This window comes from Urocampus carinirostris, chromosome 1 (assembly GCF_059441175.1).
Source record: "Urocampus carinirostris isolate Australia breed hairy pipefish chromosome 1, RoL_Ucar_1.0, whole genome shotgun sequence".
Taxonomy (NCBI): domain Eukaryota; kingdom Metazoa; phylum Chordata; class Actinopteri; order Syngnathiformes; family Syngnathidae; genus Urocampus; species Urocampus carinirostris.
Genome location: NC_142349.1, coordinates 42559842 through 42574896, shown reverse-complemented (window position 1 = coordinate 42574896; position 15055 = coordinate 42559842). Strand labels below are relative to the sequence as shown.

The window sequence follows — 15055 nt, the reverse complement described above, 5'->3', positions numbered from 1 at the left end:
AGGGAAAACACGACAGTTTGTAAGGGCATGGAGCCGTGGAGTTTGACAGGTATGAAAATGCCATTGCTTCACTCATCTGCAGCCATTTAAATGCAAACAAATTCAGGCAAGAAAAAAAAAATTCCAGGAACGTTAAGGGGTTTAACGGGAATGTTGACCCAACCAATGTGGCTGCCGCGTAGGCACGCTAATTAGATGGCTGCCACAGCGTGATGACGTTTTTGGTGTTCTGTACATATCCGTGGGTAACACACTATTGCATTGACGTAAGACTTGTCTCTTCCGGATATCCCTACACCTGATTGGCTTACGCGAATCACTATGACGTATGAATCATTCTGCATCAAGATGGCGATACACCTGACTCTGTAACGGCGATCAGCTGTTGCCATTCTGCCATTCGGTTGCGGCAATCCTTCTAAACCGAGGGAAATTGTTACTGAGTAACGCTTCGGTTCACCATGTCCACCGAGGAGCTTTCAACGTCGGACAATGAGGCCCCATTGGCCGGGGCTGGCGAGCGCTGGGCGCCGGTAGGTGCCGTGGCCAGTCCGGAGGAAGAGTGCGCAAACCGCGGCCAACCAAGGCGGAGAAGCTCGGTGGCTGCAGACAACGTTGACGAGGAAATGGCGGGTCGATTGAAAAAGCTCGAGGATGAACAGGAGCTGCTCAACTCGTCACTGCTCGCCCTAACGTCACACTTTGCCCAAGTGCAGTTTCGACTCAAACAGATCGTCCATGCCCAAAGCGAAGAAAGGGAGAAGATGCTCACCGAGCTGGAGGAGTTCGCCTTCCGTGGATGTCCGCATGTGGTCGGCTGTGGGCCACGGGACACCCAGCACCTCCACTCCATGGTAAGAGGAAAAGGCCAGAACGTTTGTTATAATGGGAGTCTTTGTTTCATTAACATGATAGTATTGACATAAGAATAGATTAAAACTAAAAATACCGTAGCAAGTAGAAGTTGTTGTTCGTTATTAATAGACCCCGTTCCGTGTTTGTAAACAAATGTGACGTATCCAAGCTGCGCGCGCAATGTTGAGACAGAATGGCGGAACATAAGCCAATTCAGGACTGGAGTAGGCCCCTTTTTCATCCCAGAAGTTTTCCACCCAAAGCCCACCCACTTAGCTCTGAGGAGGAATTTGAATGAATGGAACAGCAGCAACCACTTATGATGCATTTTTGTTGGAAATAAATTCAGGAATATGTTGATAATTTACTAGTAAACACTTTACTATTTTGATTCTAAGTAAAATTTCATAAAGATTTTGATATAAATGAAAACATACCTATGTACAGTATCAGTAATTTGTAATACAAAATGCATTTTACTTTTAATTAAATTGTTATGCCTTACACTTAACTTTTATAAGTCTTATGAAGTAGGTTTACAACACAAATTTTAAAGAGCCTACTCAAATAATCTAAACCCTCCTAAGCATAGCACTGCTATCTGCAACTTTGTTGGTGACAATGTCATTGTCTAGAGATATGAGAAGATAGTTGTCTGTGCAGCCCTTTGAGACTTTTGTGATTAAGGGCCATGCAAATAAACATGACTTGACTATTATGCCAGCTCCCAGTTTTTGAGGCTCATCTTATGTAAAATGAATGCTCGACCTACAAGTATTTTGGAAAACAACAACAACAAAAAAAACAACAATGCACATTTATATAATAGTTTGTATATTTCAACTCATTCTTAATCTATAAGTGATAAATACAGTAGGTGCAAATTACTACACACTGTCCTTTTAAATAGGGGCATGCCATTGCCACCTGATACAAGAATTGGAGGTGTTTTGTTTATTATCGATGACTGTTTTAGTCAAACAGTGGTTGTTCTTGTTGCTGAAAGGCCTCCTGCTGACAGTTCACCCAAAATGTTTTCCAAAAATTAACAAAAACATTTTGTTCGGATTGCTTCAGTCGCTGATAATAGTACATAATAGTAAATAACTTGTAGTACAGCACTTGTTTAAATAATATTTCATTCTACACAATTTGGTTTAAGTGGAATGTATATGTAATATCAAGTGTGCGCGTCAGGCCAGTTCTCACAAATGTTTTATTTCAAGTTGTACCTTTTTAAAATGAATCAAGTCAAATGTATTTGTAAAGCACTTCCATCCATCCATTATCTGCACCGCTTATCCTCAGTAGGGTCGCGGGGGTGCTGTAGCTCGCTCATTCACACTTAGGGACAACTTGGACTGGCTAATAAACCTAACATGCAAGTTTTTGGAATGTGGGAGGAAACCAGAGTGCCCGGAGGAAACCCACGCAAGCACGGGGAGAACATGCAAACTCCACACAGGACGTTCGATCTCATGACCTCAGAACTGTGCCGCACATGCGCTAACCACTGCGCCGCCGTGCTGCCCTTGTAAAGCACTTTTCAGGCAAAAAAATGCCACTCAATAATACATTTGGAATACAACAAGACAGTAAAATTCCCACTAATACAATAAAATAAAAATAAGTAGTGATAGAGATAAACTATGATTATGGCAAGGTACATACTAGCCTTGTGAGGAAAGGGACCTGAGGGAGGCTTATCCACACTGATAGGGATGGCAGCCGATGGCCCCTGGATTTTCAATGAAAAATTAAAACACCTGCTGAACAAAGCATTCAAATTAAGCTAAAAATATCAATTAAAAGCCATATTAAAAAATGGGTCTTGAGCATCCTCTTAAACATATGGAGGATCCCTGCAGACCTGATGTCTTCCGGCAGACTGTTCCATAAATAAGCAGTATTTCTGTTCCAAACCTGGATTGATGAATTAAGTAATTCCGAGCACATTTCATCCCTTCTTGGTTATTAGTTATAGAAACTGTCTGTTATTTCGTGCCACTGACCAACTAATAATTATAATAATCCCAAACAGGTTATATCACAATGTGTGTTTTATCATAGCCAAAGAAGCACTTCCCGAACAGAGTGAACCTGTAGCGGTAAACGGAGCCTGTTTCTTTATTACAAGACATTTTACTAGTTTTTGCTGCAAGCTGCTTCTTTGCCGCTCCAGCGGGTTCTTGCCAACCGTTCTTGCTAACCGTTCTTGCACGAAAAGCTGCTTGTTCACTTGAGATAATTGTTGGCATGTGTTACAAATATCGCATTATTTTACTTCATCGCTATATTGTAAATTTTAGACACCGAACTTTTAAAACAATCGCCTGGGCACATCACATTATTTTGCAATGCTTTGTTTATGAGACAAAACTTTTCATGAATGAGTTCTGAGTTGTGACAATTATTTGCTTTGGGGCGTATGCAAAAACATTTATGCCAGCTTTGTGTAAATTTGTCCATGTATTTAACTGATTCAGACAAGCATATTTCAGAAACAAATTTTTCAAAACACAAAAAGAAATAAGCTGTTGTAAAATGAGTGTGCAACAGCCAAGCATCTCTTTACAGTCTCCTTGTTTTTCTTTATTACTGCTGGAAGTACTGATTTATTTATAGCTTGACTTTTTGGGGTCGGCCCTAACACACAAAGCATGCACTATGCAACTTTTTATCTACAACAAAATAACGGAAACTCCCCAGAACAAGAGGAGAGTATTTTCCTTAACAACTCCTTTGGACCAGGTGTTCAGAAATCTTCCATTCACAAACAACTCCCAATTACAATCAAGATACGTTGGACAGTTGCATTTAGCATATTTTCCAATCAATGTGTTTAAAGTGTGTAAAGTTCGTTCATTCTTGTTATGTTTAACTCTACCCTTAGAATGAACATAAAGGTTGAACAAAGGATAGATGTAATGTAATTGTTTAGTTTTATTTTTCATGCAAATCAGTTTTTGAGAAAAAGTGTAGGACGTTTAAGCGATCTATGTCTACGGCAAGTCATGAACGGGGATGTTAATCAATTTGCCAGTGCAGTGGATTAAGACAACTTTCCCCTGTCTCCCAATGGTTTTTTCCCTCATTTTGCCCTCTGGTACTTTTCCCTGTTTGTCTGAGTGAGTCACAGCATCAGAAAGGATTATTGTAGTGAGGTAGTAAAAAAAGGAAATGTCTGCAGCCCATGGTTTGCCATGTTTGATGAAGGCTGATGTGTACTAAGCCAATGTTTACCTCCATTTTTACTGCCTCTATTTGTCACCTTTTACACATGCTTTACCTGCAGGAAGACTTGGTGAGTTGGACAATACGTTTTTCTACATATTCATTGTCTTTTTAATGTATCAATATACATAAAATATTGAATAAACCCATGGAACTAAAAGTATATTCTTTATGTTTTACCTATGGCGCCCATATCGGATCTTACTGAGCACTGTTTCTGATAGAATGGCTACATGAACTCCATGAATGCTTGTGGTAATCCAATATTTGACTGAATTCTTACATATTGTGTTCAATTGCTTCATGTATACGTGTTACATTGCTTTCAAACGTCTTATTTGCGCCACAATATTTTCGATCATGTCGGACTGCATATTAAAATATTTATATTTGTGGGAGTCGTATTAGATGTGTTGCCCGTTTCAGAGCGAGCGGGAGAAGCGAGAGCGTCTGGAGGCCCAGCGGGAAAAACAAAAAGATCTCATCTTCCAGCTCAAGACGCAGTTGGACGATCTTGAGCACTTCGCCTACCAGGAGGGCAGTTACGACTCGCTGCCACAGTCTGTTGTCATGGAGCAGCAGAAGGTAAAGTACCTGTGTTTCGTTTATTAATTCTGCAGAATGACAGCTCAGCCCTGCTGAGGATTGTGAAAAGTGTTCACATCATTTTTCTGAGAAGTGAGCACTAAAGAAATCTACTTGCCTCACTTAGCGGCGCAACTCTGTAAACTTGACTTTTAGCTCCAGTGGATAGATGGTCCAGCCTTAAGACTTTGTTTATAACCGTGGCACAATTCTCAGGTCATTATCGACGAGCTGATCAAGAAGCTAGACGTGAACCTGAACGAAGACATCGGGAACCTGTCTCCAGAGGAGCTGCGACGGCGAGTGGACGCCGCCATCGCGCAGATCGTCAATCCGGCACGGGTGAAGGAGCAGTTGGTTGAGCAACTTAAGACACAGATTCGAGACCTGGAGATGTTCATCAACTTCATCCAAGGTGTTTGTCAGGTGCGTGTTTTGTTAGTTTTCGGGAATAAAGGTGTTTTTTGCCCCTCATGTAGATGAGGTGGGCAACCCTCTATTGTGTGACGGCACACATAGTCAGCAGCCACTCCGGGACTCCACCTCCAACTCTGCCACAAACACCAGAGGGAAGAGGCCAGGTGAGTTTTCTTGGAAATGACCAGACTTAATTCTTGTTCCTTTTGGGGTGTTTTTTGCAGTAGTCAGCAGTTTGTTTCATGCGGATTCTTGACCATAAATGTAATGTTTTCGAATTGTATTAAAATAAAAAACTTAAAAAGTGATTTTGATACAAAAAAATGTGAAGATATAAATTTGCATGTTTAAAAAACGAAGGGAATAGTTTGTCACTATTGGAATTGTATTGCCTTTTGACATTTGCTGTCCAATATCTAGCATGTCTGCAATCTGTTTGGATCATAGATATACATCCTCGAGTACGAGTTTGAGTGTCAGGTGCCTTAACTTCTCTGTTGTGTTGCCGTTTCTCTCATTCATAGACCAGTTTCATGTTTTTCTTTTCGCCCATCGTCAAAAAGCCAAGTGGTTTGATACCACCTTCTCACAGTTGGTGCACTTGTAAGAATTATTTCATGTGAAAGAAAAGCAGTGCTGACAACCATTTTTTTCCGCCAACTACTTGCAAGAAATGTGGCTTCCACTCCACATTCCAGCAGCATCCCCGACAAATGGATGTGGCCAAAAACTATTAATTATTAATTGATTAATAGTCCACCATTATGTTCCTATGTCCTTAGCGGACCCAGAGCAGGCACAGTGGATGCGCGAGACAGGCCTGCAACTGATCCAGAAGGCTCTGGCCGTGCTGCAGATCTTCGCCGCCAGCCAGTTTGGCTGTGCAGCCGGCCAGGCGCCATCGGGAATGTGGTCCCACGACTCGGCGCAGCGTGACTACGGTCCTTTACTGCGCCGTCTGGAGGCGGCCGTGGACAAAGTCCGCGTGCTCGGCTCTCACCGCCAGTCTGGCCCAGACTATGTGGTCAACTACACCGGAAACTCGACATCGGGACCGCGCGACGAGCTCACCACTTGTGTACGCAAGGAGCTGGCCTTGGTTCTTAAAGATTTGCTCGCTCACGGTTTGGTGTCGCCGTCCCAGACCGCGAGCCTGGTCCTGGCACCCATTTCTTGCCTGCTGCCCTATCAAACTGTTGGCCCCCAAATCATGCACCCTTGGGAGCTCTTCGTCAAGTACTACCACTCGAAAAACGGCAAGGCCTTTGCAGAGTCGCCTGCCCGCCAGCTATCGCAGTCCTACAGCTTGTCGGTGGGAGGCGGTCCAGTGACAGTCACCCCCAAACAGTCCCTCCTGTGGGCCATCCATACGGTCCTAAAGGAGCACGGGCGCTACAAGCGCGGCCCCGACACAGAGTTCAAGGCACTGGTGTGCATGGCGCTCAACGAACAGCGGTTGGTGTCGTGGCTCAACCTGCTGTGCAAGGCGGGCACGCTGGTGCACCCGCACTACCTGGCATGGAGCTACATGGCACAAACAGGATTTGAAGGCGCACTCCGCATCTTGGGACGCATAAGCCACCTCAAGTTCGACCTTCCCGTCGACCTAGCTGTGCGCCAGCTAAAAAACATCAAAGACGCTTTCTGATGAGTGAAGCCATCTGTGAAGGTGATAGCGTGGACCAAATGTGTAACTATTGTTGTCTTTGGACATTTATTTTTGATAAAAAGAGGTTACTTATAATATCTGTATTTTATTTATTTTATTTTGTGTATCTTTGGGATTTATTCGTAAAAATAAGAATTCAAAAGAGGATTATAATAAATGTATAGGATTTTCATACATTTATTTCTCCCTCTGAATTAAAAAAAATCACATTTGACAGATTTGATTTAGTGTAAAAACCTGTACAAGTATTTTTCTTATACAATTTTTTCTCTGTACTATTCGAAGTTATCTGTTCAAAGTGGGGTGCGGGGTTTTAAAAAATTGTCACTCTCAGCCGCATGGCTTAAAGTCATGATTTAGGCCTAGGGATTCTGTTCATTATTTGTGTATAAGTACATAGGTTTCTTAGACGTGCTCAAATAAACACAAATAAGAATAGGCATATTTGGTTTATGTAACAATTTGGATGGATCAGATACATCCATCCATCCATTATCTGCACCGCTTTATCCTCAGTAGGGTTGCGGGGGCTCATCCTAGCTGTCCCCGGGCAGTGGGCAGGGGACACCCCAAACCGGTTGCCAGCCAGTCGCACGGCACACAGAGACGGACAACTCACTCGCTCATTCACACCTAGGGACAATTTGGACCGGCCAATTAACCTGACATGCTTGTTTTTGGAATCTGGGGGGAAACTGGAGTACCCGGAGGAAACCAACGCAAGCACGGGGAGAACATGCAAACTTTGCACAGGAAGGCTGGCAGCTGGATCGGATCGCATGACCTCAGAACTAAGCCGTCCTTGGATCAGATACAGACATTTTATACTGAGTTATGTTATGTTTGCTGTTTTTACTAAAATAAAATTCAAACATTATTACAATTGGAAATCTCTAATATTTCTAAACTAAAAAAAAAGATAGCTTTGGAAGTTTCTTCCTCATTCCTCCACAGGGAGAGAGGAGGGACATGTATGTACAGCCAGATTTGTTTACAATCCAAAAATGGGGCATTTGCACTGTGACTGACTTTTCTGTTTCCTTTGCCCATTAAAAATATGTTGTTTATCCAATTACCGGTGAAATGATTGTAGGAAAATGATACGGGCTTGATAAATGTCTTTTTGAATGTAATTGCCGTAGTTGCTCTTCAGTACCACTGACGCGTGAAGTGTTTCATATCTGACTATAAAAACAGTACACCACTTGAAGCAAATTTGTTGTTTCTGCCTTGCGATGTTTTTGATTATGTGCAGAATATTTTTTTATTTTAGGACTACATGAGCGTACTTATATTAGTTTGTAAAATGAGTATGATGCTATTTCTGTTTTTTAATCACTTTATCCATGACACAGATACTACATCAAAGCGTGCAAAGTAATTTTTCTTTCCTGTTTCACGCTGAATAGTAGTTGTAGAGAGATTAAATGTGATGAACACCAACTGTGATGCTTTTGTTTTTCTTCCCTAAATTCAAATGACTTATAATTGTAATTATTTAAATGCAATTTAGTATCAATTGACCTGAACTTAAAAAAACATTTCATTACATTTCAAAATTGTTTTTTGTGTACCTGGCATGCCAAACTCTCACCTTAAGAGAGAAATTCACAGTTTGAAGTCAAAAAGGGCGACCTATATGAATACATAGATCTGAGAAAATGTTTTGAGGTGGGGAGGGGGGGTATTGTGAGATTTCCTAGAACGAATCGGGCATTTGAAGTCAAATCAGTGTAGTTCGCACAGACGGGGGTACAGTATGTATTCGTGATTAACGCGCTTAATATTTTATCTCAGTATCACACTTTTTATTCACAGTCCTAGAGAGTATTTTTAGAGAATGGAGATAACAAAGTTGTGATGAAAGATATATAAAAAAACACGACAAATGAAACAACTCTTTGCTGTATCTGATGATGAATTGGACTTTGAAGAAAATATTGTAAATTTTATGTTGGTATTGCGTTCGTAAATGTTAATAAATGATTTGAATCATGGCCAGGTGTATTCAACATTTGTCACTCTCAATCCTTAGTTTGAGCTGGGAAAGTCGGACAAAATTTTGTTGACCCTTCACACACGTGACGACGCCATGATGGACAGTAGTAGAAGTAAAGTGAACGAGGCCAGTAAACATTAGACAACAACATAAAAAGCTATTCTATTCAACACAATTAAGAATGACGAGTCAAATTAATATTGTGCAGCTGTCGGATGAGGTGGCTCACCTTCTCAGAGAGCACAATGGGCGCTATGAAGAGAAACGGAGGATACAATTTGCAATGCTAACTACCGACCTGAACGGTCTTCCTCCTGACATATTCACACATCTAAACAATTCCTTCAGCCTGCCTGACTTCAGTCCACACGATCTGTACCACTGTATCAACTACCTATTCAACTGCCTTGCACTCAAGTGCTCCCCACCATCCCTCATGGCTCACATTCTGCCGGTGACGTGACGTCACGTGAAAAGGGTCAATAGCCTACAGATTTTAATCAAAGATTCAGATTTTAATCAAAGATTCAGGGTGCGTGTTGTACACAAAAAGATACTGTTCCAATTATAGTATATGCGAAGCCTTTATCCTCCACACCCTCCTCACCTTTTTATTTTTTTTAATCCCGGACCTATTTTCATCCCTGATGTTCACTTAATTTACGTCTATGTATAAACAAACTGTAGAAATTTATCAATTTTGAAATATTAGAAAAACTACACGAATGGCCCCAATAACTCTCAACTGTTTAAAAAAAAATCATAACTATTACTATAACTTATTATCATTTTATTGTGGCATACATGTTAGTCGTTTTATACTTCGTTTTTCAAGTGTTTGGGAGGGCATTGAAAACACTTCATGCAAAGACGCGAAATACATGATTTCTAAATATTCTTATTTTATTTTTTTCACACTCAATCATTTAAAAAACTTTTTTTTTCATTTTATGTCATCTATTGTTCAATGTAGTCTAAATCTAAAAAGAGAAACACATATCGGTAAGGGCAACCCTACTCCACTGCATGTGTTCACAAACATGCTACTACAGTATTCGAGAAAGATTTACTTCCCTTCAATAAACTTGAGATTACAATAAAAAGAAAGAATACAATATTGTTCGACACTTTGGGGAAATGGTTTTTAAAAAGCCTCTTAGATTCGTGCAGGTTACTTTTAATTCTCACGTTCTACGGTGAAAGACCTAATTCCGGATATGACGCCGTTTCAGGGGGTCAAAGTTCGAAATTGTCTTTTCCACTTCCTTTCCCACCAGCGAAGGCCATAGAAACAGAACCAGTGAGTTTAATTTTCTTGAGATAATCCTCAAACATCGCGTTCAATTTAGTGCACTGGCATAGTTTTTTTGCTATAGACATTTAATAAACGCGCCATGGCGTGCTGTTTCATCGTTATGTCAAAAAATACACATCGCTAAGGTTATAAAACAAGGGTTATTCCTACGCATTGAAATAGTAGCGTTGATTCCAACATGGCAGCCTTGCTGTGTTTTTCACATTTAGGCAACCGTTGTCAAGTCGCCTATCATAAAATGGACACGGTTTGATTCGGACCACATATAAACTTACTCCTTATCCCTATAACTTGGTAACTGTTGTTTATTCGCGCAAGCTTTAGCTCTGTTTAGCAACACAGAAGCTTCTGCTAAATTTGCCTACACACCGGCTGCACCTTAGCATTTCGTATGACTTCATGGTTTGGATCCCAGCTTATTGTTTTTTCTCTCCTCAACAGAAATGGGGAAGTTTATGAAACCTGGTAAGGTGGTCATGGTCCTCGCTGGACGCTACGCCGGCCGCAAAGCAGTTATCGTGAAGGTAAGGTGCACTACTAAAAGCTTCATACCTGAATTCATTTCAACATTGGAATGAAATGAAATGATCTGCATTTATATAGCGCTTTTCAAGTCAATGACTTCCCAAAGCGCTTTACAATGTGCTCCACATTTCCCAATAGCGGCCTTGCAGCCATGTAAGGCGCTAACCTGCTTATTGGGGGTATTAGGGGTTCAGTGTCTTACCCAAGGACACTTCGACATGTAACACGGACGAGCCGGGATTCGAACTGGGATCCCTTGATCCCAAGACGAGCGCTCTACCTCCTGAGCCACTGATGTCAAAGCTCCCCAGTTGTTAAAAAGACCACTACGTAAATACCTTTTTGGGATGATTCAGTGTAATGTATCCTTTTACTTGCCACAACATTTCAGTGTTAAGACATAGTTAAGAGCCTTCTAGTGGGGAAAAAAACTTATCTACAAAAAAGTACCATAAACGATTACTAAAACGTGCGTTTTAAACTACTCGTAGGTCGAGATATTTGCTATTATGTGACATTTTGGAAATTACATTATAGTATTGTTCATTTTCTTGTCACTGGTAATCAAAAACCATGTACCTTATTAAAGGCTGGGCAAAATAATGTATTCAGACTATGCCCTACTTACGAACGAGATACCATCCTGGACGGTCGATAGTAAGTTGCTTTTGTGCAATATTTTGTATGTTGTAGGTTTATATAAGTATGTTTCAGGCTTATAAGTAAGCCTGTATTGTTTAGTACTGAACATTAACCTTTAATGAAATGATATGCTCTTTAAAGATGAATCAACTTAAGTTTAACCCACTTATAGAAGATGAGATTCAAGAGTTAGGTGACTTCCTCGTCGGTTGTAGAGTGGCCGAAAAAAAGTGACCCAACAATTTTCTCAACCGCATCAAGCTTCCTTATTCCACTTTCGTTTCAAAAGAAACGGCTTGCCTCTTCCTTACACTTAACACCAACCATATTGAATAGATGCACGCGATATTAAACAATAAAAACGTCATAGTTCTTAGCGCGCTGGAGATACAGTATAGTATGTTTACACACGGAAGAGGAAGCCGGATTTCTTATTTGGGGTGGATGCTGGGTGATCTGACAGCGCCACACGCCGCTAGCGGCGGAAAAAAGCACTACAGTACTGTCCTCTACTCTGTAAAGCTCCACAACACAAAATCTAACTTACAGCAATGTCCGGATATTTTTCGACATCACGAAAAAAATGTTCGATCTACCGTTTTCGTAACTCGAATGTTCTTAAGTAGGGGAGCGTCTTTATATAAATAGTGTGGTTTGGTCAATTTGATTCTCTAGTTTGCATTCTTCTGTGTTCGTCTAAGCACTCGTTTTTGTTGCACTGCATAATACAGCCACATTGTCAAATAATACACACGGTCCTTTTAAACATCATGATTAGTTAAGGTGTGTGCGTGTGTTCGTTCTCAACTGCAATCTTTACAACCGTAGTATATTTAGTATTATAATGTAGCAAGCCTTGATGTTAATGTAGTTGATTATGGCTTCCAGCACATTTGACATTTTCATATAATTTTCTTCAGTGGGACATTTGATTTTTCACCGTAATGAGCAACACCGTAAAATATTTTCAATATTTCAGTTGATTTGTAATTGAGCCGTACTGCATGACATTTGTGTTTTGATAATGCATTACAGAAAATGAATAACTTGTCACAATATCCTTATTTTCTGAGACAGTCAAGTATACAAATTTTATTCAGAATGTTAATTGACTTCATAAGGTAAAACTATTTATTGAACCTAAACTTGGATCAACCAACACAATAAGTTAGTAACAAACAAAATCAAAATATTTCATCCATATGTACTTGTTAAATTAGCATAAGCAGACAAAAACCTTTGCCCACCCCGTTTAAAAATGCAATTTGTTATTTAGAAGTTCAAGTCATTCAATAAGCAAACGAATATAGCAACGCCAAAAAGAAAAACCAAACATGTCGTTAAAAGTTTGACTTGACACATTGTTTTATACTCACATCCACAAGTGCACAAATCCAAAATGTTTCCAGATAACGGAAGTTTTATTATCAACCAATGAAATATTATTCTCATTTTAAATTGTGAGATCCATTTGCCATCATGTACAACAGTCTTTCTTATAGATCATAGGAGTTTCCCAAGAAAACGCTCGTTTTATTTTTTTCCAAATATTGCGATATAAATTTCAAGGAAAGCTAGCATCATTGTCTCGATAACATTAGATAGTTATGCAACCTTAGGTAAAATCTCTGATGGTATTGTGCATTTGATTTATATGCAAAAATATAGTGTGGAGCATTGCCTTGTTACTAATGTTGCCTATTTTTTTTTTTTACTAAAATGCTTTACCTTTTCTCTTGATTACGTGTTTATCCTGGAGTGCTATGTTTGATCTTGTTGCGAACCAGGGTCATGTTTTTATGGCGATATACAATTCTATTCTTGGCACAATTAATTCCAATGGAGAGGGTCATAACATCGAATGTCTGTTTTTTTTTTTTCCATCTCACGAATCAGAATATCGATGATGGCACAGCCGATCGGCCCTACAGCCACGCCCTGGTAGCTGGCATCGACCGCTACCCTCGCAAGGTGACCGCTTCCATGAACAAGAAGAAGCTTGCCAAGAGGTCCAAGATCAAGGCTTTTGTCAAGGTCTTCAACTACAACCACCTCATGCCCACCAGGTCCGAGCATTGCCCACATCCTTTGATCTCATGTTCGGGAAAACCTAGCCAAGGATTGTCCTAAAATATTTCTTGTTCTGTAGATATTCCGTGGATATCCCCCTGGACAAAACGGTGGTCAACAAGGACGTCTTTAGAGACCCCGGCCTCAAGTCTAAAGCCAGACGTGAGGCCAAGGTTAAGTTTGAAGAGAGGTGAGTATTTAATCTGCAAAGATCTGACTGTTCAATCTACAGTCGAATGAATTCTCATTTTTATTTTGCAGGTACAAGACTGGCAAGAATAAATGGTTCTTCCAGAAGCTCAGATTCTAAATTCTCCCGATTTCACTAATAAAACAGAAAACACATTTCTTGGGTTACGCTCTTTGTGTTTGCTGCTCTCTCAATTTTATTTGCAAGATCACAAAAGTAACACGACAGCATGGTTGCTATGGCGATGTTTAACGCAAACTCAAGTCAAAGATACAAAGTTGCCTGAAAAACCGACACCGGTGAAGACTGAGGTCCCTCTGAATCGCTGCTTTTGTCGGAATTCTGAACGTACGTATTAACATCTGCGATACTGCAAATTTTATCAAACTCGGTCGGTTGTTGCAGTCTTTGAGATGGGCACAAAGAAACTAATGTGGCGATCCTTTTTGGGGGGGTGCAGAAAAGTCACAGAATACGGAGTTTCCAAACTATCGCTCCAATAATCAGGGATCAGAATTTTCCGCGGATCCCCGCTGTTTTTGAACCCCAAAGGCATTCTGACTTTTTCACTTTTTCTCTTGCGTAGCAAACAAATTCAAAATCCGACTGTCTCTCTTTCCTTTATTGCTCTGGCGCACCCTGGCGGCCGTTAGAAAAATTGGCCGCATTGTTGCTCAAGCTGCAGGGACTGAACTGCATTTGAACTTATCTTGCAGTATTTACAAAAAAATCAGTTATGTGGGCAAATTATTTTAATCTTCTAAAAATGTTACTTAAATGATAAATATAAGCATGGTTTTGGACAAGTAAATAGCCTAAAACCCAAGAGCTTGGGGGGGGGAGTTGGTTGGCGCTCCGCCCTGCTTTATTCCTGGACCCTGGCTATTTCAGCTGAAAATGAAAATCTCCATTCTGATCCCTGAATAATGATTGTGCCGTTGTGTGACGTCATTCAAAGGTCACAGTACAATTAATTCACAGGTCGCAAATTCATTTGTACAATAGACCCCATCTTTGAGGGGCAAAACATTCTTAAATGGCATCAGTTTTAATGGCTAGGAATCAAATGTTTTTCTTCTATTGCTTTTGATTGCATAAGAATCGTTAATGTCCTGTTTTGTGTCACCCTGCGATCCGATAAGCGGTACTTTAATATAAGTTGTAGGGCTGCAACAACAAATCGATAAGTGTTGGCAACTAATTACCCCAACAATTAGTCGTGTTGCACAAATTATGGGCCACTTTGCAGTTTAAAACAGTGCCAATCACTGCAGAGGGCTCATTGACACCATTTTTATAAAAGTATCTTAAATTTTTAAAATCTTTGTTGAACATTGCATTATTACAAATAAAATTGGCATGAAACGAACCACAAAGTTAACCATTTTCCATTGAGCAAACAGTGAGGAGAAAAAATATTTACTAGAATAATTTAAAAAGAAAAATGTTGAAACACAAGGGGCAGATTCTGAAGCACATATCATTTGCACGTTGGGAATCTTTTATTTAAAGATTTTACCCAAAGAACTCATTTGTTAACATTTTGTAAAGTGG

At 40.2% G+C, this 15055-nt stretch overlaps 2 protein-coding genes across 2 annotated transcripts; both read left to right on the top strand.

Annotated features, from left to right (window-relative positions):
- The first annotated feature begins 281 nt into the window (after positions 1 to 281).
- Positions 282 to 8757, top strand: rundc1 (RUN domain containing 1). Its single transcript, XM_088340120.1, has 5 exons — positions 282 to 854; positions 4516 to 4674; positions 4891 to 5089; positions 5154 to 5255; positions 5874 to 8757. The coding sequence occupies exons 1-5, from the start codon at positions 462 to 464 to the stop codon at positions 6737 to 6739; spliced, it is 1719 nt and encodes a 572-aa protein (XP_088196246.1). The 5' UTR covers positions 282 to 461; the 3' UTR covers positions 6740 to 8757.
- A 1201-nt stretch (positions 8758 to 9958) lies between these two features.
- On the top strand, positions 9959 to 13656 carry rpl27 (ribosomal protein L27). Its single transcript, XM_088340177.1, has 5 exons — positions 9959 to 10059; positions 10516 to 10598; positions 13138 to 13307; positions 13391 to 13501; positions 13573 to 13656. Exons 2-5 carry the CDS (start codon positions 10518 to 10520, stop codon positions 13619 to 13621), a joined length of 411 nt encoding a protein of 136 aa, XP_088196303.1. The 5' UTR covers positions 9959 to 10059; positions 10516 to 10517; the 3' UTR covers positions 13622 to 13656.
- The last annotated feature ends 1399 nt before the right edge of the window (positions 13657 to 15055 follow it).